This window comes from Lepidothrix coronata, unplaced genomic scaffold (assembly GCF_001604755.1).
Source record: "Lepidothrix coronata isolate B3197 unplaced genomic scaffold, Lepidothrix_coronata-1.0 Scaffold107, whole genome shotgun sequence".
NCBI classification, from domain to species: Eukaryota; Metazoa; Chordata; class Aves; order Passeriformes; family Pipridae; genus Lepidothrix; species Lepidothrix coronata.
In genome coordinates, this window is record NW_016690287.1 from 171,331 (window position 1) to 191,960 (window position 20,630).

General features: G+C 41.6%; 1 protein-coding gene across 1 annotated transcript in view; it reads right to left on the reverse strand.

Moving 5' to 3' along the window:
* LOC108501722 (solute carrier organic anion transporter family member 1C1-like) overlaps positions 1-15,378 on the reverse strand; it is a 26,079-nt gene extending 10,701 nt beyond the window's left edge. Inside the window, exons 1-9 of the mRNA XM_017823914.1 lie at positions 14,961-15,378; positions 10,654-10,799; positions 7,329-7,470; positions 6,391-6,523; positions 5,864-5,985; positions 4,305-4,451; positions 3,349-3,447; positions 2,284-2,529; positions 1,273-1,437 (exon numbers count right to left, since the gene is read on the reverse strand). Of these exons, the coding sequence (XP_017679403.1) occupies positions 1,273-1,437; positions 2,284-2,529; positions 3,349-3,447; positions 4,305-4,451; positions 5,864-5,985; positions 6,391-6,523; positions 7,329-7,470; positions 10,654-10,782 (1,183 nt within the window). The 5' untranslated portion in view covers positions 10,783-10,799; positions 14,961-15,378. The remainder of the gene's footprint in view (positions 1-1,272; positions 1,438-2,283; positions 2,530-3,348; positions 3,448-4,304; positions 4,452-5,863; positions 5,986-6,390; positions 6,524-7,328; positions 7,471-10,653; positions 10,800-14,960) is intronic.
* Positions 15,379-20,630: the final 5,252 nt, after the last annotated feature.

The following is a 20,630-nucleotide window of genomic DNA, read 5'->3' on the forward strand; positions in this document are numbered from 1 at the left end:
TTTTTTTTTTTTTTAAATGCTTCAAATTGCTCTCTGGCAATTTTGAAATCTCTCAGAGAGATTGTGATAGAATTTGTCAAAAAAAATAGTAAAAGAGTGAGGGAAAGTGAAATAAACACTGTAAGTTCTAGTCAGCCCTCAGCAAGGGGGGATTTGAAGAGAAAGGAAAAGAAGGAAGAAAAACTGCCTTATTGCAGGGATAGCCACTCAGTAAGGATCCTTCCCTAGCCAAGTCATTGCATGCTTTCTGTTGCATGTATTCCCTATGCTCAGTGAAATCAAACTGTTCTTAATCCCCACTCAGTTTGCACATACCTGAAAGCTTAGCTCCAAAAAAATCTTTAAATACAATTGGAAGTGCTCTACTGAATGTAGGGATTGTTTTCTGGACTTTCTCTGGCCATCAACTATACTTCAAGATTTCTCCTTGCTTTGAGGAGCTTCGTGCCAGGAAATTCCAGCTTCTATCTTTAAGGAATTAGCACATAGCACAATGGATCAATACAGCTTTTCTGCATATATATACCTCTGTTGCTGTGCAACTAATGCTGCCCTGAAACAAGGCAGTTCCCTCTGTATTGGGTAGATGTAAACCTCTTTGCTGTTTTAATGCTGTTGAATCCCGGGACTTTAGGAAGGGAACTCAAGCCTGTGTGCAGGTTCAGCAACTGGGCATTTGAGTTCATGATCCTGAAGTCATCTACAAAAATGGCCACCATGGTACCCAAAGGCAGAAGCAGCATCTCTCTTTCTTGTACTGTAGAGAAGATTTTGGAATATGACTTGCCTTCCTTTTATTTAACCCCAACCTCTTCAGAAAGTAAGAAATCACTGGCAATATGACATTACTTTATGGTTAATCCTTTAGCACTCACTGACATGATCTTTATTTTGTTGAAATAAATGGGATGCCAGCAAGGAAACAGATCTGTCTGATGGCAAATTTACATAAAGTATTTTAAAATTAATTCTATTCTCAATTACTTTCTTGTGCTGTATATATACAGTATTTTTCAAATTTCCAGTTAAATGGGAATTAAGGTATCAAATAATGTGAACTTTCACAGTAACTCTTGCATAGATAAACTCAGAGCTAACTAGTGCTAAGGAAGAAATGAAAGAACTTACCTACTATAAGCTACTATTTAAAGTCAGACAAGGAAGGAGAAGAAATAAACATATCCTAAAAAAATACAATTTTCCCTATATGAATGTACATGCCACTCCTAAAATGTCCACTTTAAAGATATCAAGAAGCAGATATAGCATTACCTATAACAAAGTTAGTTTTTGAAGATGTTTGCCCGTACTGTTGTTCAATATACTTTGGCTTATATGTCACCATGCCAATTAAAGAATTGAACTGAATGATACTTGCACACAAATACAGAATGTAAACTGGATTCCCAAAGAGGCACTTCAGTGATGGAAAGAAGTCTGCAAGACAAAACAGCAGAAATGACAAGCAGACCAGAGGGAGAATAACTGCTGTGAATAATGCTTTGTGATATGCTTCCACCTTCTAAAAAAAGGATTGCAGAACGTTTCAGAAGGAATCCATGAAGTTCCATGATGCTCCTAAGAGCTCTCCCATTTCTGGATGGAGGAAAACACTAAGCATCAATCTCCCAGAAGAGGCATCTTGTTTTCTATTCCTTCTTTCGATCATAAGCCAGGACTGATTTGGTTTCTATGTGTCCTCAACAGCCACAGCACCTTTCAGCTTAATTTGGGGCAGAGACTGCTCAGCACAGCTGACGGTAAGCACAGACATATTGAGTTACAGATTCAAGTACTGAGGAAAAATGCTTTTGGTAAAGTAAGGCCAAGGAAATGCAACCGTGCAAACCAGCTCCTGCCTAAATCCAGACAGCCTCCAACAATACTGTTGTGAGTCTGTGCCCATCCTTATTCTGATCAGATATTGTGTTTTTCTAATGAATGAACTTACAGAAAAAGGTTTAGCAAAACCTAAAAGCCTTTTTTGACCACTGCTTCTGCAACAGTCACTATCTGTGAATGAAAAAATTTTGCAGGGTTTCATGGTATTTGCTGGCCCACTAGCATAATTTTACAAATCCCAGATGAAGAAATCCCACGTGCAAGAGCAGGTCCAGGAAACAAGACCCATTATATGTCTGTTATTTAGGTGGAGAGTGACACCTGGGGGAAAAATCATAATTCTCAGCCCACTAAAATAGGGCCTCAGAAAGTATAAAATTTTAAAGTATAAAAGCCTTTGAGAGAAAAACAACAATCAGGAAAGAAACTCCAGTGATTTGCCTTTTGCCATCTCAGCAATCTTCGTTTTTTGCTGATAAGGTTTGTGTTGGTCCTTGTTATCCTCGATGATGAACTTGGACTGCTCAGAAGAGGTGCTGGAGTCCTTCCTGCTCTCCGGTTTTGGGAGGTGCTTCGGCAGGAACCAGAAGGGGATGCCGGCCAGAACGCTGATCACACCGGCTATCAAGTAACCCAGCCACCACGCTCCCACCCACTGCACGTCCTTGGGAGTTATTGTGATGCTGTCTGGAGAAAGCCAAAAGAAAGAAGAGACAAACAGATGCTTTTCGAGAGTGCTGATAACAAGGAAGGTGGTTTTTCAGGGACTTTCTCTGCAGGAGTCTGTTCCCGCCTCACCAGGTTTAGCTGTGCGTCTCTGAGGGTGTTACAAGAGCAGCTGTGGGGATGCAACAAGGACTTGCTGATTGCTGTGACACGGCAGCAGCCTGGCCCTGACACTGCTGTGCTGCTCACACATCCCCAGAGATGCTGCAAGGCCCAGGAGGTGGGGTAGCCCAGGTGGCCACTGCCTTGCTCCCAGTCAGGCTGTTCTGTACAAAAGCCGCAAGGAAAAATAGGGTGGAAAGCGTTTTTTCAGGCAGAAGGCAATCAGGAGACCTGGTGCCCACTGCCAAACTATGTTTCCAGGCAACAACAGGATACTAAAAAATGCATACATATAAATCCTGAGCCTCAGTCTTGCCTCCTCCTGGCACCTGCTGTCTCCCCTAAGCCTCCTCCCCAGGGCATCTCTTGGAGGCACCCGCTGCAGACTTGCTGGGACTGAGGAAGAGTCAGGTCTTCTACTTCCTCCACAACCATCATTTTTGCCAGCCTTTTCTCCACTCTATTGCTGTCATCCTTTTTATTTCATAATCACAGAATATGCTGAGCTGGAAGGGACCCATTAGGATCATCGAGCCCTGCACAGGACCATCCCCAAGAGTCACATCATGTGCCTGTTCTACTCCTGTTAGCCCCTTATACATAACCAGATAGTTCTTGGCCCAAAATAGGAATTTTGGAGCCTGACTGTATTTTTGAAACCCGAGTTCTCTGACTTACCCAGATCTACGAAGCCTATGTCAACATAAAGTTTGGCACACAGGGATCCCAGAAGAAAGCCAAATATTGGCCCTATAATTGCCACTGTCTGTACACAGCCTGGAATAAAAAATAGGGGACTGTTACACTCCCAAGTCAAAAAGAGCACTGGTTCTTCTGCACCTAAAAGCAGAGTATGACATCTGTAAGTGCTAGAAACTCTTTAGCTAAATACATTAAAGTAACTGGAAAGCAAATGGCAATTATTTAAGTGATCACTTTAGGCTGAGGTGGGACTCTGAATAGGCTGAAAAATACCATTATTTTGGTATCCAATAATAACATTTCCCTACACCCTCAGCCAAACTTTCTGAATAGTGTGAATTTTCAAAATTTGTCTGGGAAGACTGAATCTCTTACAGAGACAACCTGAGTTTTTGCCAGTTACCAGGATGGAAACTTGTCAAGACAGGATGCTGATGGGGAAGGAATTTTTTGGTAATATTCCAGGTGAATGTGCAGAGGTCAGGCAATGAACACAAGAAAGCAGTGATACCAACTTTCTAAAGCCTCAGCACTATTGTTTATAATTCTGCTGGAATCTGGAGGCAATGTTTTGAGTGCCTGCTAAAATTCTATTTTAAGTGCTTGAAAGAGCATGTTTTTATCACTTTCCAGAGAACTGAATGTGCACAGAGGCTCAGCAGTCCACATCCAGAAGAATTAGGAAGATTAGGAGAACAGCAGGAACCTAAGGTCAAATTCTTTCATCAAATTAAGATAATGGAACTGCTGGTATAATTAAAGGGGAACTTGGTCCCTTGAGTGTACATGACTTAAATAAATTTTAATATTGGAAATTATGCAAACAAAACAATCAGGGCAAGTTAATTCAATAACACTCATTCCATTATTCGGAATGACTCCGTTTCCTCTGGGGAAAAATCCATTAGGAAAATAAGTAATATTTATTTTACCAATATATAAGGCAGCGTTCTCTTCTATGGCATAATCATCAATGTATGTAATTCCCAGAGGCTGGATAGGGGTTTCACCTATTCCACGCAAAAGATTTCCAAGTAAAACGTAGATCCACATGGAAGAGCCTGCTTCCTTTTCACATCCTGAATACATAACAAGAGACAGCAATTATATGCTTTTCACAACAGTTTGACACTGAATGCACAGGTTTTCTAAAATAATTCTAAAGTGGGGAAAACAGAAGGAAAACTGGGAAGTGCGGGGATGGCAATTTTAACCCAATCAGCTTAAGTGGAAATATTTTTAGCACAAACTGCCTCAAAGATACTAGGAGTTCACCGATTTTATAAATTTGTCACCACGTCCCATTTTAGAAAACTTTTTCACTTTTTTCTAACCAAAACTGGGATCCCCTGATGGAAAGATTTGGGAAACATTGATGATAGTGAGCACTGCTGGCCACATTTAATCCGCAGGTGTGGGGATGCAAACATACACACATTTTGGGACATATAGAGGGTCTGATTTGCCAGGCATAGGGGAGGAAAGTTCCTTCCCCAAGAGGAACTCAATGCATCCAGCAGGGACACAGCTCTGTGGTGTGCAAAACAGGGTCAACAGGCAGGGAGAGAAACAAGAAGCAGAGTCTGCAGGCTGGGAGACCCAATGGCTCTTTCCAGCAGACTGAGGACCTGAAGACATATTTCCACTACTGTGTCCAGCTCTGGGCCCCTCAGTTCAGGAAGGATATTGAGGTGCTGGAACAGGTCCAGAGAAGAGCAACAAGGCTGGTGAAGGGATTTGAACACAAGTCTTATGAGAAGAGGCTGAGGGAGCTGAGGTTGTTCAGCCTGGAGAAGAGGAGGCTCAGAGGAGACCTCCTCACTCTCTACAACTACCTAGAGAGTACCTCCTGGCTACAGGAGGTTGTAGCCAGGTGGGGGTTGGTCTCTTCTCCCACACAACCAGCAGTAGGGCAAGAAGGCATGGTCTTAAGCTGTGCCAGGGGAGGTTTAGGCTGAATAGTAAGAAGAAATTCTTTACAGAGAGAGTAATCAGACATGGGAATGGGCTGCCCAGGGAAGTGGTGGATTCACCGTCCCCAGAGGTTTTTAAGATGAGACTGGATGTGGCATCAGTGCCATGGTCTGGTAACCACGGTGGTGTTGGATCAAGGGTTGAACTTGATGATCTCAAAGGTCTTTGATTCTATGATTCTATGTTTTCCCAGCAAAAGAAACACCATGACTTTCCAAGGACCCCATGGGAGATTGGTGTTTCTGCAAAACACAGAGCTGCAGAAAGTTGCTGAAGGGGAAAGTAAAGCTGGAGGAAAGGCTGCAGCCCGAAAAAAACTCTTGGGCAGTTATACATTTATTTTGAATAAACTTGCCTCAGCCAGTAGGTCTGTCTTTTCTGTGGGAAATATTAATCTGATTTTCTTTTTTTTCCTTTTTTTTTTTTTGCATTCTGATTAAGTAGTGCATGGGCCTTTTAGAGCCTTGCGATATATTTTAGGATGCTTATCACAATATTTAACAGAGATCTCTCTCACCTTCATTTATTTTTGCTTGAGACTTTTCCAAGGATGTGAGTGGAGTTTGGCTTTTATCCTGCAGACATGGAGAGATGTTAACAGTCGAGTTGATGGTGGAAGGGAATCTTTCATAGCGATATCTGTTTAAAAAAACAAAGTTGTTTTTGTTTATAAGAACCGATAAGAAAAAGCAATCGGATTTGTTACTACCAGGTAGGTCTATAGCACTTAAGTGCAAATTTCATCCTGAGTTTAGTCATCACTTCTTCACTGATGCTTCAACAATTCCTAAACCGTGTCAAAATGTGGCCAAGTCAAGATCACAGACTAATAAAACAACAAGCTGATTACAACTGAGATAGTATATATGTTAAATTATTTGCTCCCCAGGAATAAGTCCTTTCGGGAAAAATATCAGATTAAGTAACAACATCCACATATGCCTATTTCTACGGGGATCTTCATAATCAATGCCTGAATATTTTAGTGAGCTGCCATTCAGTGTGCACAGCCCAGCTGTAAAATACTGATCGCTTTGCACTTACCGTCCCATGAAGAACTGGGGCATCGCAATTAGGAATGTTCCAGCTGACATAATTAAGCAGCCTGCTCCAATTATTCTTGGCCTGTGAAGCTTTGCTCCAAAGTAGCTTACAAGAATTATGATTAGGAGGTTCCCTTCGAGAGTACAAAAGGAAAACTGAGTTTTACTGCTTGTTGATAAGAGATCCCCTAAAATAACCACTCCTAGTATGTGGTATAGGCAGCGTTTTCAGGAAGAGAGGGCTGATGGTCTGGGGTTGCTCTTTCTCCCTCTTTCCAGGCATTCTACAGGAACCCAGTGCCTTCTGTGATAAGAAAACCATAAACTTTTGGATAAACAGCTGGAAAAGAGGAGAAGGACTGCGTCAGCTGAAGAGAGCAAATCACCAAAAAAGCAGGAAAAGGGGGAATCAAACAGAGTTTTATATACTTAGGCTAAGATTTCATTCCCATGAGTACCACACTCCAATGAGATAAATTCACTAATCTGAAATCGTAAGAGACAATGTCTTGCTGGAAACTTTAGTACACAGGGAAGGAGATGGACTGGAAAATAAATGTAGATTACAGTTAGAGGTTTGTACTCCTGCTGCTTAATAAATTATAACAGGTAAACACTTGCAGGGGAGGTAGATTACTGACAAAAGCAGAGAGAAAGCATAAATCTGTGCAGGCAAATTCTCATTTAACAGTCAAAATTTCTGTTAGTATTAATTAGCCAGACACTAAGCTTAACAAATCACAAGGACTATGCCTAATTTCTTGTATTAGCAACCAACCCGATGCTATCCAATGTAATCATACTGACAGTCCCACTGATTTTTACTAGGGTAATCTTGCTCAGTTTTAATGGCTCAAGGAGATTTGTACAATCATTCTTCACAACAAATTGCATCATTCTTTTTTACTGAGAATAAAAATGGGTTTCTACAGCACGTACCAATTTCAAAACTTCCATCAATAACGCCAACCAAAGAGGAAGGGATATCAAATCTTCTTTCTATTTGTGTGATAGTACTTTTTAGATAACTTCCTGACAGTGCTTTAGCAAAATAAACAAAAGACAATGCACCGAGAAATATCTGTGGGAAAAAATTGACAGTGATTAGAATAGGCAGTACAGAAGACTTTACTTTGTGAATTATTTTTAAGCAATTTTTACATTTTTCCAAATAACCACATCAATATTTCTCCTAATTTTTTATTAAATCCTATATTGCTGGTTTGTTCAATATTGGTATATATTGAACTGAACTTGCTACCAACCACTGCTAATTTCAGGTAGGTGTCAAAGGTGCTGCTGCAACAGATAGAGACACAGATCTCCCTCATGATGTTCTAAGGAGGTGATATCTTACACAGTAAACCATGAGGGTAAATGTTAAGTGTGGCTTGGTGGGGAGGTGAGTTATTTGGGTATTTTTAAACACAGGCTTTTGCAATGGTCTGGAATTGAGAGGCTCTAAGCTGTTCCCATTCAAGCCCAGGGTGACCAGGAGGGAGAAATCTTTGCTTTCTGTTATATGGCTCCATGAGATGAACAGTGGCCTGCCATGCAATTACCTTCTAGGCTCATCCTCTGCTCACCAAATATCTTGCAAGCTGCAACACATATGTTTTCTTTTGGAAAAGAAAACATTTTGCTGGGAACAACCTTCTCCCATCCTTTAGTTTTTCAGAGACAGTTATTTTCGCTTAGTTATCACTGTATCAGTTTTAGCCCATTGCTCTGGATCAGGAGCAAGCTTTGGGAATTAAACTCCCACCCCCTTCACTGTGCTTTGCTACGTACTGCAAATATGCAGGCTGAAACCCTTTCACACAAAATTAAACTGGAAGATGTGTTCCAGACAGGCATTACATTCACTTCAACAGTCAATGGCTCTTCAGTCTCTGGGACAAGATGAGGGCTGGTCTGAAGTATCTCCCCACTCTGAAATGCCTATAGTGGGAGTGCAGGGTCCTTAGCACCAACTGTTCTGCTCCTGCAGAGCTATTGCTTTAATTTGCCTTCACTGAATGCAGCCCTACTGAGTTTGTGAGCTCCATGGATACTCACACATCAGGCAATTGGTCATAGAAATCACAACATTGCTTTCTACCTTCAGATACGGGTTTTGTTGACTGAATATGAATATGGATGTTCTTTGTAAACGGCGTTAAAAAGAGAAACCCAAACCCTAACCAAGAAATTAAAAGACACAGTAATGTTTCATAAGAACAGAGGTCTAGAGCCTTGGCCTGCTCCTTAATCCTCTCTGAGCAATCATGCTTCCAGTGAGTAGGTGAAGTGATGTACTCACCTCCAGTACAAAACTCCTCACAACACCTCATTTGGCAGGGCACAGTGGTAATAACACTGGTGCTACTACTACTGAACACAAATTCTGGTGTTAAGATTCAAATGTATCTCTGTGTCTCCCTCAGCACACTTTATCCAGTGTTGGTTATTCCTCCTTCAGAAACAGTTGTGGGCAAATAAACATACACAACCACTGTCTAGTTCCTATTTCCTACAGCAATGGCTCTCAAAGAACTCTCTTGTAAAAATATTGCCATACTATTTTACATTTTCTGTGTGTTTATGCCCTTGGATTCTAAATAGTAATGTGAAAGCACATATGTTTTTTTTTTACAGGAAAGTGATATAGGTAAAATAGAACTTGAAATGTCTCTGTCTGTCTTTGACACAAGTTTATTTACTGGGGTTGCGACTGTCCCAGGTGTGCTCCTGATTTAGAGCTGGGACAGAAAGGTGCACATGATTTCAAATTCTGCTCTGGTTTGTCAGTGCCTGTAAGTAAATATTTTACCACATCTTTCTGGTTTATAAAGGCAGTTTTAACCCACAGAAAGGCTGATAATTGGTAAAAACAACCCGTTGAATCTGCGTATTGTTTTGCTAACATATTAGGCAAATACAGACCTGAAGCAGAATTTTTCATAACCTAGAAATTTATTTGATAATTTAATTCTGACTAGAAATGTATGATCAAAACTGAAAAAGACTTAGTTCACAAAAAAAAAAAAAGAAAGAGGTTTTCTAAGTCCCTACTGGAGTGGATTGGCTGTGTCTGTTTGGGTTCCCAGAAGACACAAATTCTTCGGACGGAAAGAAACTGAGCTGAAATATTATTGCTTTTCTATTTTTGGAGCTAATAAGCTGATTCCTGACTGGCTAAGCTGTGACTGAAGGTTTATTCATTGAGGGGATCGGATTATCATTGCAGCAAATGGAGGAACAATGAAAGAATTACTATTATGCTACAACATTTAATTAATACAACTCATCTTCTATTTCAAAACCAGAAGATTCCAAATTTATAGACTTCAGGGCAATTATCAGTGATGTTATTTGCTGTATTGGGAGCTGAATTAATATCTGAAAGTAGATGTGTGTAAGAGAGAGAGATTAAGAACAAAAGAAATGAAGACTGTGCAAGATGAAAAGAACAGGGCAAGGCCGAAGACGCATTTTCTGTATAACTCAAATAATTTCATCTCATCATTGTACGGTGATTTTTGAGACCTCACCCAAGAGGGTGTCAGCATTTTACAGCCTGGCTTTGGAAAGCAGGCAGGGACAGTAGGCAAAGCACCATGCTGCCTCCTGCACCCCAGTGTCCCTTGCAGGGAGGAATGCTCCTCCGAGGTGCAGCGGTCCTACTGTCAGGTGGGTACAGCTGCGCTACGAGGCTTAGAGCAGGGAGCTTCCATCGCCTCGAGGAAGAACTGCTCTAGGGTGAGATAAATGCAGATACAGTGGTGATACTTCTGCAGTTTCGTTTCAAAGTCATCTCATGCAGAGTTCTCTTGAACAAGGAACGTTACAATAATACTTTAATAATATTGCACTCAAAACGCATGGACCGTAATACAAATAGTATTTTTGAAAGCCCAGAGAACTACCAAGGCTACAATCTTAAAAGAGGAATTTGTACTAACAGGTGCCTGTGTTACCTCTCTTCCAAAGCTTTGTTCTTAACTTCAGGTGGTGCAATAAGGAGGATTGAGTGACTTTTCAGGATGACCCTTGAAGATCTCCTAACAGGCAAGCCTCAACCGACAAGTTAACTGGAATATTTCCAAACGTTAGGCAAACACAGATCTGAAGAAGACTTTCTTTGTGACTTGAAAATATCTTCAATAGTTTCATTCTGACTCAGCAAGACATAATCAGAAGTGAAAAAGCGATTTTTCACCAAAAAGAAAAAAAAAGAGATTTTCTACATTCCTACTGGAATATTCAAAAACTCTTACTCTACCTTTATACCTCCACAACACGAGTGTTTTTCCCTGGATGCAGAAGATTCAGATTTGAATGAAGATCGGTCCACGGGCAGGATTGTGTTGTTTGAGAAAAAGCGAGTATTTTCTTTTGATGAAACCTCCATGATGGTATCCTCTGTCTCTAAAGCACAAAACATGGAGAACATTTTAAAAGGGCATCCTATTAGCTCAGCCTCAAAAGCTTGTCATGTGACAGCAACACCCCGCTGTACTGTTTTCCCTACAACAGCAATTATCAAACAGAATCTGACCAATGCACTGGATGTTTAATTATGGAAATTTGCAATCCACTTGCCTATAACAATGGAGATTAAATCATTCTCAGCAAACAGCCATTATCTTCACTCTCTAGCTATCATCAGCATGATTTCATTTAACATTTAACCAAGAACTACCAGCAGACTAAACAAGGCTTGTTAGCGTTTTAAACAACATTTCGTGAGTCTACATGTAAGTTCATGTTTCTAGATGTGACCATGTCTGCAGAGATTTCTCAGAGCTGATCTCTGAATTTCCCATATATCTGGGACATTAAGTAATTAGATCAAAGGAAATCTATCCCCGTTAATGAGGGACTTGAATTGTTTTAGATGGAAACATTAGCTCTAATCGTCTGACGTTAGCTAATGAGTTACACAAGAATAAAGAGGTTTAGTTCCCTTTACCATTTTACATAGAGTCTTAGGGCTCAGTGGCCAATTGTTTCAGGAAAAATGTGAATTTACTTCTTTGCAGGTAAATACAAAGAAGTAAAGAAAACCTAAATGCTGAACTTTGAGAACAAAAGATGTCAGTAATTCTTAAATCTCTGGTTACATACAGCAGTACTTTGTTCTTAATTTCAATCTCTAAATCAGATCTGAAAATATTTATGAAATCAGCTTCTGTGTTCACTTTTAAGAAGTACTATGTTTTACAGAACTGCTGCCTGAAAGTATAAATAGGAGAAGTTCCTATTCTTCTGTGTTTATCTAAAGACAAAGATCTTACATAAGTTAAATATATATATGGTTTCATGTATATGTATATATACTGTGGATACATGTGTTTTCATGGCTTTCCAAGGGTCTGTGCAATAGATACTTGTGTTACCAGAAATGCAAAAAACCATAAGTATATCTAGATGCTAAGATTTACTCATGCAAATATTTTCCTAGGCTCTGTTCATATATGACTGTGGCACCAACATTTTTGCTGAAATCTCTCCATCAAATGAAATAAGAGCTCCTGACTACACATAAGAAACATATTCTCATTTGATACTGCCTTGACAGGGACGTTAATAAATTTCCTTGTCAACACTAATGAGTATATAGATTTTTTTTTTTTAACAACAATAACAAAATCAAAATGGTTTGTGCTTGCTGCACACCCATTGCACCTATTCCTGCTCTGCTTCTGCCTTTCTTGTGATCTTGGGAAAAGTCACACATTGTCTCTCTCTGCCCCACTTCTGAACTTGTCCAATGGGTAATGAGAGCATGTACCTCAAATGTACCTCACAGCACTCGTTGTGAGGATAAATTCCTTTAAACTTTTGAGCATGGGCATGACAATCACATAAGGTGTGCTGCTACATACACACATCAAATAGCCTTTAGGTTAAGGTTTTAAATGCTCTGCACATCTACAGCAATTTCAGAATAAAACAAAAAAAAACCCAAAACCTGGAAAACATATGTACCACAACCAAGTGAATTGTCCTTATCTCTGAGCAGAGCAACATCCAGCTAGAGGAAGTTCAGCAGAGGTGCAGAGGGCCTGCACAGTCTCCTCCACTGCACCTCGAATGCAGGATTGGTCAGAACAAAAAAAAATGCCATGGAGGTGTGGGGGTGGAATATGACACACTGGTGTTTGACAGCTGCATGCAAGTTTGTGCCCTGCTGAGCTGGTACAAATCTCAAATGGACAGCAGAGGTTAAACAAAATTTATGTCCAGAAGCATAAAAAACATTACAGCATAAAAATCATTGGCATTTATTATCTTCCAAATGGAAGAGTGCAAGGAAAGACTGATAGCCATAATGGTTTTACAGGTTTTAATGTATCCCCAGTTGCTCTTGTGGCACAGCTTTAAGGAGGTGGGTAGTTTTCAGGCCCAGAGCCACCTGCAAAAACATATCTCAGAGCATCAGTTTGGTTTCCCTGACAATGCCTCTGATGGAAGACAGAGAGCAGAGAACTGTGCCCAGTGGTACCACAGCTGGCCACACTAGTGGCTTTGATCCTTCCTCTTTTCTGCAATCAGAATACATAGGAGTGTTCCACTGTAATCACAAATTTGCCCTACGCCGCTCAAATACTTTTTGGTGGGAGTATTCATAATACACTGTCAGCTGCAGTGAGAGGTCAAAGACAGCTCTGGTTTTAAACAAGCAGACACCTGGATGCTAAGAATGGTCTCTTACTGATTTGGGTATAGTGACAGCCTCAGGTTTTTGCCATCCCTTGGATACCGTATTTCTCCAGTGACACAAAACATGAGGACAGAGCCCATGTCGGCATCTCCTTTCCAAACATGGCAGATATGCCAGAAGAATGTAATCATAGAAACATTTGGGTTGGAAAAGACCTCTAAGATCATCAAGTCCAACTGTTGACCTGGCAAGTCCACCACTAAACTATGTCTCTAAGTGCCACGTCCACCTGTCTTTTAAATACCTCTGGGGTGGTGACTCAACCACTTCACTGGCAGCCCGTTACAGGACTTGACAATGTTTTCAGGAAAGAAATTTTTCCTAATATCCAATCTAAACCTCCCCTGATGCAACTTGAACCTGTTTTCTCTTGTCCTATAGCTTGTTACTCGGAAGAAGAGACCCACTCCCCCCTGGCTACTACCTCCTTTCAGGCAGTTTTAGAGGGTGATGAGGTCTCCCCTGAGCCTCCCTTTCTCCAAGGTAAATAGCCCCAGCTCCCACAGCAGCTCCTCATCTGACTTGTGCTCTAGACCCTTCACCAACTTCCCTGCCCTTCTCTGGACACAGCCCAACACCTCAATATCCTTCTCATAGTGAGAGGTCCAAAACTGAACACAGGACTCGAGGTACAGCCTCACCAGTGAAGAGTATAGGGGGGTGATCACTTCCCTAGTCCTGCTGGCCACACTATTTCCAATACAGGCCATGATGCCATTGGCCTGCTCCTGCACCTTTAAGATTTCTTTCTTGGAGAGCATCCAGCCTTCCTTGACCCTTTTGCCCCTTACAACTACCTCCCAATGGACTCTGTCAACCAGTCTCCTAAACAGGCCAAACTCTGCCCTCCAGAAACCCAAACTGGCAATTCTGCTGACCTACCTCTGTACTACTCCAAGAACCAAAAGTTCTCTCATTTCATGATCACTGTGCCCAAGACTGCCTCCAACCACCACATCACCCACAAGCCCTTCTCTGTTCACAAATAACAGTTTCAATGGAACACCTCCCCTCATTGGCTCCCTCATCGGGTGTGTCAGGAAGTTATCTTCCACATGCTCCACAAAGCTCCCAGGTTGTCTGGACCTCCTAGAACTCCCTTCCTCTCTGCTGTGTTGTATTTCTAGCAGACTTCCACCATGACATCTGCCTGGTTGCCCTTCCCACTGACTCTTACCCATGATAATAATAATAATAAATAATGGCCAGTCTTCGCGAGCGAAGATTTGGGAAAGGTCATTAACCCTTCGAGCCTGCGCAGTGGATTTTTTAGGTGAGACACAGCGTGCGCTGAACTGAGCCCACCCTTTAATCCTGAGGTTCATCTGCCGGGGCCGAGTGAAACTCGGACAGTGGCAGTGAGAGTCTCAGAACGTAGGTTTGTTTAGAGTGACCTTCTCTTAGATGGATGGCCTTACAGGGCTAACGAGCTCCATCTGCCCGGGGGGCTGGGAATCGAACCCGGGTCGCAGCGGTGAGAGTCCTGCACCCTAACCACTAGACCATGAACACTGAGCCTTATCACCACCATCATTAAGTTCTAGTAATCAAAACACACCGTTAACATACAGGACTACCCCATTGCCTCTACCTCCTTGCCTGTCCCTTCTGAAGAGTTTATAGCCATCCATTGCAGTGCTGCAGTTGTGCTTCATCACACCTACAGCACCTGTTCAGGTGGGTGACACTCTGCCTGAAGGACAGCTGCTGGCCATGCTCACACCTTATCCCTGGCTGTCACCTGGGCCCACAGCCGGGGCTCTGACCCCTCCTTGCATCCCTGGCTCCAGCTGGATGGGGTGTGGGAGCCCTCTCTGGTGGCTGTGCTTTCTATCCCACGGGAAGCACGCCCGGTCGCTCACCTGTGACACAGCTCTGGCGGCAGTGGCGCTCACCCTCCCGGGAGCTGGCATGTGGAGCTGTGCCTCATGGTCAGCTCCAAGGACGGACTCATCCCTCAACATGCATGCAGCGGGCTGAGACAAGTCTAGGCAGTTCCTGAAGAGTCTCCCTTCACTCATTCAAACTCCAGGCAATGGAAAAATGTCCTTCCCCCCCCCGGAACCTCCCCCATTTGCAGTAAGCCTCCTTAGACGTGCCTTTACTGCGTGTCAGCCCGCAGGCACAGGAGCTGCACTTGCTGCAATGGGTGGACACAGAAGGCTGGTACAGAGACTGTTCACCCATGAACCCAGCTAAAGGACATTCTCTCTGAAAGGTGAATCAGCAAAGAGAAGAAGAAAAGCCAAATCTTACCTGGCAGCAGGGATCCCCAGAGATGGTGCCTACTAGTTTTCATAGGTAAGCTTCTTGTATAGCTTATGCATATACCTACATGCAGGCATGGGCACTGTTCCCAGCTTAGAAGGGGGTAAAACTGCAGGGGAAAACCACCTCTTAGAATTTACCCTGTCCAGGGATGTACATCTTATACTGGAGGTAGAGAAAGGAAAAAACATAAGGGTGGGGGAACTTGTTTTGTCTCTTGTTTTGCCTGAGCATTTGCTATTTGTCTGCCCCCCATCCTCCTCCCCCACCTCCTCACTTTTTTCTTCCTCTATCCCCTCCTGTGAATTCAAGGACTCAGGGCACACTGGCAAAGCAAAGATGCCGGGTGCCCTAGATGGAAATCATAAAGAGTATCTAAATGGCTCCCAGGGGGTATTTTTCTTTGCAAGTTGCTGTAAGTTTGATGGGGCACGTGACAAAGCTTTGTGGAGAGGAAAAAGCCCAAAACCCTGATCTTCTTAATTGCTCAGTGCCAGGAAACAAAAGACTTCAAGGGGGAACAGACTAGAAGAAAAAAAAAAGGAAAAAAAAAAGGAAAAAAGGGGAATGTGTGGGAAAAAAATAGGCTTTGGGGTGAACAGGTAATTCACATAGATTTCCTGCCCAGTCCCTAGTTGTTCCTGGTATGCCCAGTATGCCCTGCTCCTCCAAACCTGCAGGACAAAGTCCCTGTCAACATGACATAAAACCAGAATGAAAAGATCCATTAAAGGAGAAGACAGAATTGCATGGGAGAGTCAGTCAAGCCCTTTGCCACAATGAAAGGAAAACTTTGCAGATTTCATTCCAACCCTGTGTTTTTCCTGTCACAAGGAAATGCTACTGCAACAGGATTTATTTGCAAGTTTGGGTAAAGGTGAAAAATGTGACTAGTTCCCAGTGCAGTTTCTTGAGCAGAGAGACGCTGTAAACCCTGTCTTCTGCTAACCTGTAGGCTTTAATTATACAAACAGAAAAGGTATTAAAGTTAGAAATTCTTCTTCCTTTTCCCTTCTTGCTCTCTCCCACCCTCTGCAGTATGGCAGGTTCCCATGGCAGCTAAACCCTCACTCACACAGCCAAACACAGCACCTTGGAGTAGGCTTCGGCTATCCTAGATTTAATACAAAGTATTATCCAATCCTTCATTATATCTCCATTTTGGGTTCTTAATGCAGCTGGAATTTTATTACGCTACATGTAATTCACATTTTGTACTTTAAAGTGTCTTATATCCTTATTTGGTTTGGAAACTTGGAAATCTACTTTCCCCTTTTCTAAGAGATATCAGGGTGCCTAATAGTCCAGAGGCATTAATGATTAGGAGAATTAGTGATTATGAGTTCTTTCAGCTTCTTTCAGAGAACAGCTTCCAGCCCATTTCCTTCAATTATTAGGAAAACTGAGTTTACACAATAGGGGATCTGTACTAGTTTTGCCTGACCTTTAATCTTCGTTGCTGACCTTGCCTCTTTCAGTGATTTCTGACACAGACTCCAGTTATTCTGCCACTGGTAGACTTCACTATACTGTCCCTTAAAATAGGTGGGATTCATGTTCAGATTAATAAATTTGTTATATAAATCCCTTTCACAGGTCCCTCCAAGACCCCATTACACTACAAATCTTATTGATGAATAGCAAGGCATTGTCCTCTACATTAAAAGAAAAATACCGAAAGACTGGTTTTGTGCAGTTTAAGAAGCAGTGCTTTGAAAAACAAGGCCCACAAGATTTAATGCAATCTTCCCATCTTTTCTGGATTTTTGGTTCATTGTAAAATCTCAGTATCAGCTTTCTAATGCAGTTGGGCTTTTACTGGAATTTCTGTATAGAGTCTTCTCTGGCTTCTTTATAAGTGTGTATAATAGCTTAACTGGAACTTTAATAAAAGCATTCTGGGGGAGATATTTTCCATTATGGGAAGTTTTCATACACCTTCCAGAAGAGTGTCACCATTCCTTTACGAACTAATTATAGCAGTTCCTCAGAAACAGTCATACTTACAAAACTTTCAAGGTGCTCAGAGTAAATGAACACAAGATCCTCTCTACAATTCACTGAGTTCATCTGGCAGAAAAAAAAGTCTCATCCAGGTAGGAATTTATTAGTCTCCCAGGCCTTCAAGGCCATGGATATGGCATGGAAAGTCAATGCAGTACATCATTTATTACACTTCACTAACGAGAACTGAGACATGGGAAACAAATCACTACCAATTTCGATACAGGACATGACACCTCTTATGTGTCACTTTTCAGTGCCTCCTGCAGCAGAGCACTTCCCAAGCACAATGACACAAAACCCACTGGAAGCCTGCTAGACAATCAAACAGACAAGAAAGGTTTTGCTTTCCCATAGTCCTAAAAGAAATTGCTTACTTATATATACTTATTCTATAATTGAAACAAAGCCATTAAAGCAGCTACAGGACAAAGAGTAAGACTAAAGCTTGTTTCTTGCGGTCCATTTTCTTTGCATTCCTACTTTGTATTAGTTACAGGAAATTAGTAGCCAGACCACCTTCATTTCTAAAGCACAGGTTAAATTAATTATGTTTACAAAGCCTAGTCTGGCCAGAATGAATAGCTGTGACAAGAGTAATCTTGATACATAAACCCACCAATACACTAACAACACAGGAGATTTGTGGGCTAGTCTTACAAACCATCCAGCAGCCACAGATCTCTGATGCATAGCTCTGGACCCAGTTGCTGCTTCTTCAGGCACATTTCATGACCAAATGTTAACCTTGTAAAGTCTCAAAAAAACCCCAAAAAACCAAAGCTCCCCCAAACCCCAACCCGGTGTTTAGAAGCGTGACACTTTTTCCTTTCTAAAAGACATTTTTTAAAAAACATATTCCAAAAAATCTGCTAGAAGGAAAATACTGACTTGGTAAAAAAGAAACTCAGAATGTATAAATAGGATTAGGATATACCACTTCACCTTAAAACCTAAATTTATGTGATTCCTGTAGTCCAACAGAGTCCTAGTACATTCCCGAGTCTTAGTCCATTCCCAAGCCTTAATACTGTGCTGCAAAGCAAAGCTACATATGAATAGTTGGTAGAATGAGTCCTCAAACTACTCAGATTGACACTTGGCCAAATGCTCCTTTACTGTTTTATTTATGCTAGCACTTAAATAGTCCAACCCTGAGCTGCCCTGGATGGACCCACAGAGGAGAGTTAGTCGTGGCAGCAACTGCTTGTGGTCCAGAGTGCTGCTGCAAAGGTCTCCTCGGATCCAGATCTCTTGCATCCTTGTCCAGAGAGCAGGAAGCTCAAGGCATCATGCCATTGTTGAGTCTGGAAACACAGCTGCCAGAATAAAGGCAACTTAGAAAGCACGACAGCTTGGAAGCAGCTGTTTCTTTCAAAGAAACATCTCCAAGTACTTAAATTTTAGTGCAATTTAGCTTTTAAAATTTATGAAAAAAGTAGTTTCTGCTAGCTGTGATTCCTAGGTAAATGCATAGCTTGGAGTCAATGACAGGTAGAAACAGTGAAGACATTTGCAGTTAACTAATTGGGCAATCCAGTTTCACTGCCTATATAATTTTAATTGCTTTAGCTATGCTAGTCTATTACTGTGGATTATTCCTTGACATTAATTTTCCTCTTCTTTTTGCTTCCAGTCCTAAGAAAATACTTGGTAAGAACATTCAGGAGTAGGAAACCCACTGCCAGAACAAACCTTGCATACTCATTCCACATCAGAGAACCAGAGACAAATAACACACTTCAGCTGCTAAAAGCTCTTGGGGATTGCCATGAGAATTTCTTACCAAAGGACAGCAAAAGCAATAGAAGAGTTATATTTTGGACCATCTAACTTGTTATTAGGATATGAAGAGGTCCTTCTGAGAAGTCTCATTACCGTGAGGTGCTCATCAAATTATTCCTGACGTTCATATTTTCAGCCCCTTGAATGAGATATAAGGAAGAAGAATTAAAAAAAAAAATAGCAGTTGCACTAAATGTGTTTTCTGCACCTCAACCACAGATCACCTTTTCTATGTATGCTCTCTATTCTGGATGCTTGAGGGAACATATAGAAGTGTGGCCAATGGCTGTACATTACCTTGAAAGCACTTGCAGAAAATAATGGCTCAGAGGTTTTCCTTCCTGAATGATTAGTTAAAAAAAACCCCCAAAACCCCTCCCATGTTTTACCAATCATTTTCAGAAGAAGAGAAGTAGCAGGTATTTTTATACAGCACCACACTTTGCAAAGATCCCAATGGGCTCTGTGAAACCTGTCTCTGATGAGGGATAACAAAAAGGACAAATGAGAGATCTGGTGACGTGACATGTCCCTTGGGAGCAGGAAGTGTTTGTACCCACCAGAGCTCTGGGGAGAACTTCTACATAGGAGAATCATAGAATCATAGAATCATAGAATCGATTGGGTTGGAAAAGACCTCCGAGATCATCGAGTCCAACCCTTGGTCCAAATCCAGTCCAATAGAATCATAGTAATGTAATAACTGAAACTGGAACTTGTCCAGCCACTAGAAATTAATACCATTAATCTTAAAAAAATCACATAGCACTTTTCTTAATGAAGACAAATTCTTTGAGCTAGGTTTAAACACAAAGATTTTCGCTAGAAATGTGGGAAGGTGCAAAAAATTGAACAGAAGAGTTGATTACACAGAAGGTGTTGAATTTGTAGGATATGATGCCTTTGGCAAGCACAGTAATAAACAATCACCATGTGCAAAGGATTGTGAAAGGAAGTAATTTACCACTAGCAAAAGTCACTGTAAACCAAGCCATTGTGCAGATCAAACAGGAACCCTCTGCTTTGTATTTCCTGGCTGCAGACAAGCAGATGTTGCAGCAACCTTTTATCTGTATCACATTTCCAAACCACTATGCCCAAGCCTACCCCAGATTATTTAGTGATTATAACTAGCAGTCTGCCTTGACTGTGGCATAAGCCATCAAAACATTCAGTAAAACTTTCAACTCACATGTTTTCTCATGAATTATGCAACATCAGCATCACCTCTTGAGAGTGAGGCTCTTCAGCAAAGCTTTCACAGCTTCCATCTCACTGTGCCAGGTTTTTAGGAACCCAGTGTGGAGTGGTTAAAATTCTCCCTCAGACTGTGTGAGACAGCAACCCCGGAGCTACAGACCCCATCAGCCAGGGGAGCACCTGCAAGTTACACACCTGACTGTTATTGTCATTTGCTCTTCTATCCCTACGGGAATTACCGATGATATCCAGGGAGTCCATGGTGGCACAAGGGA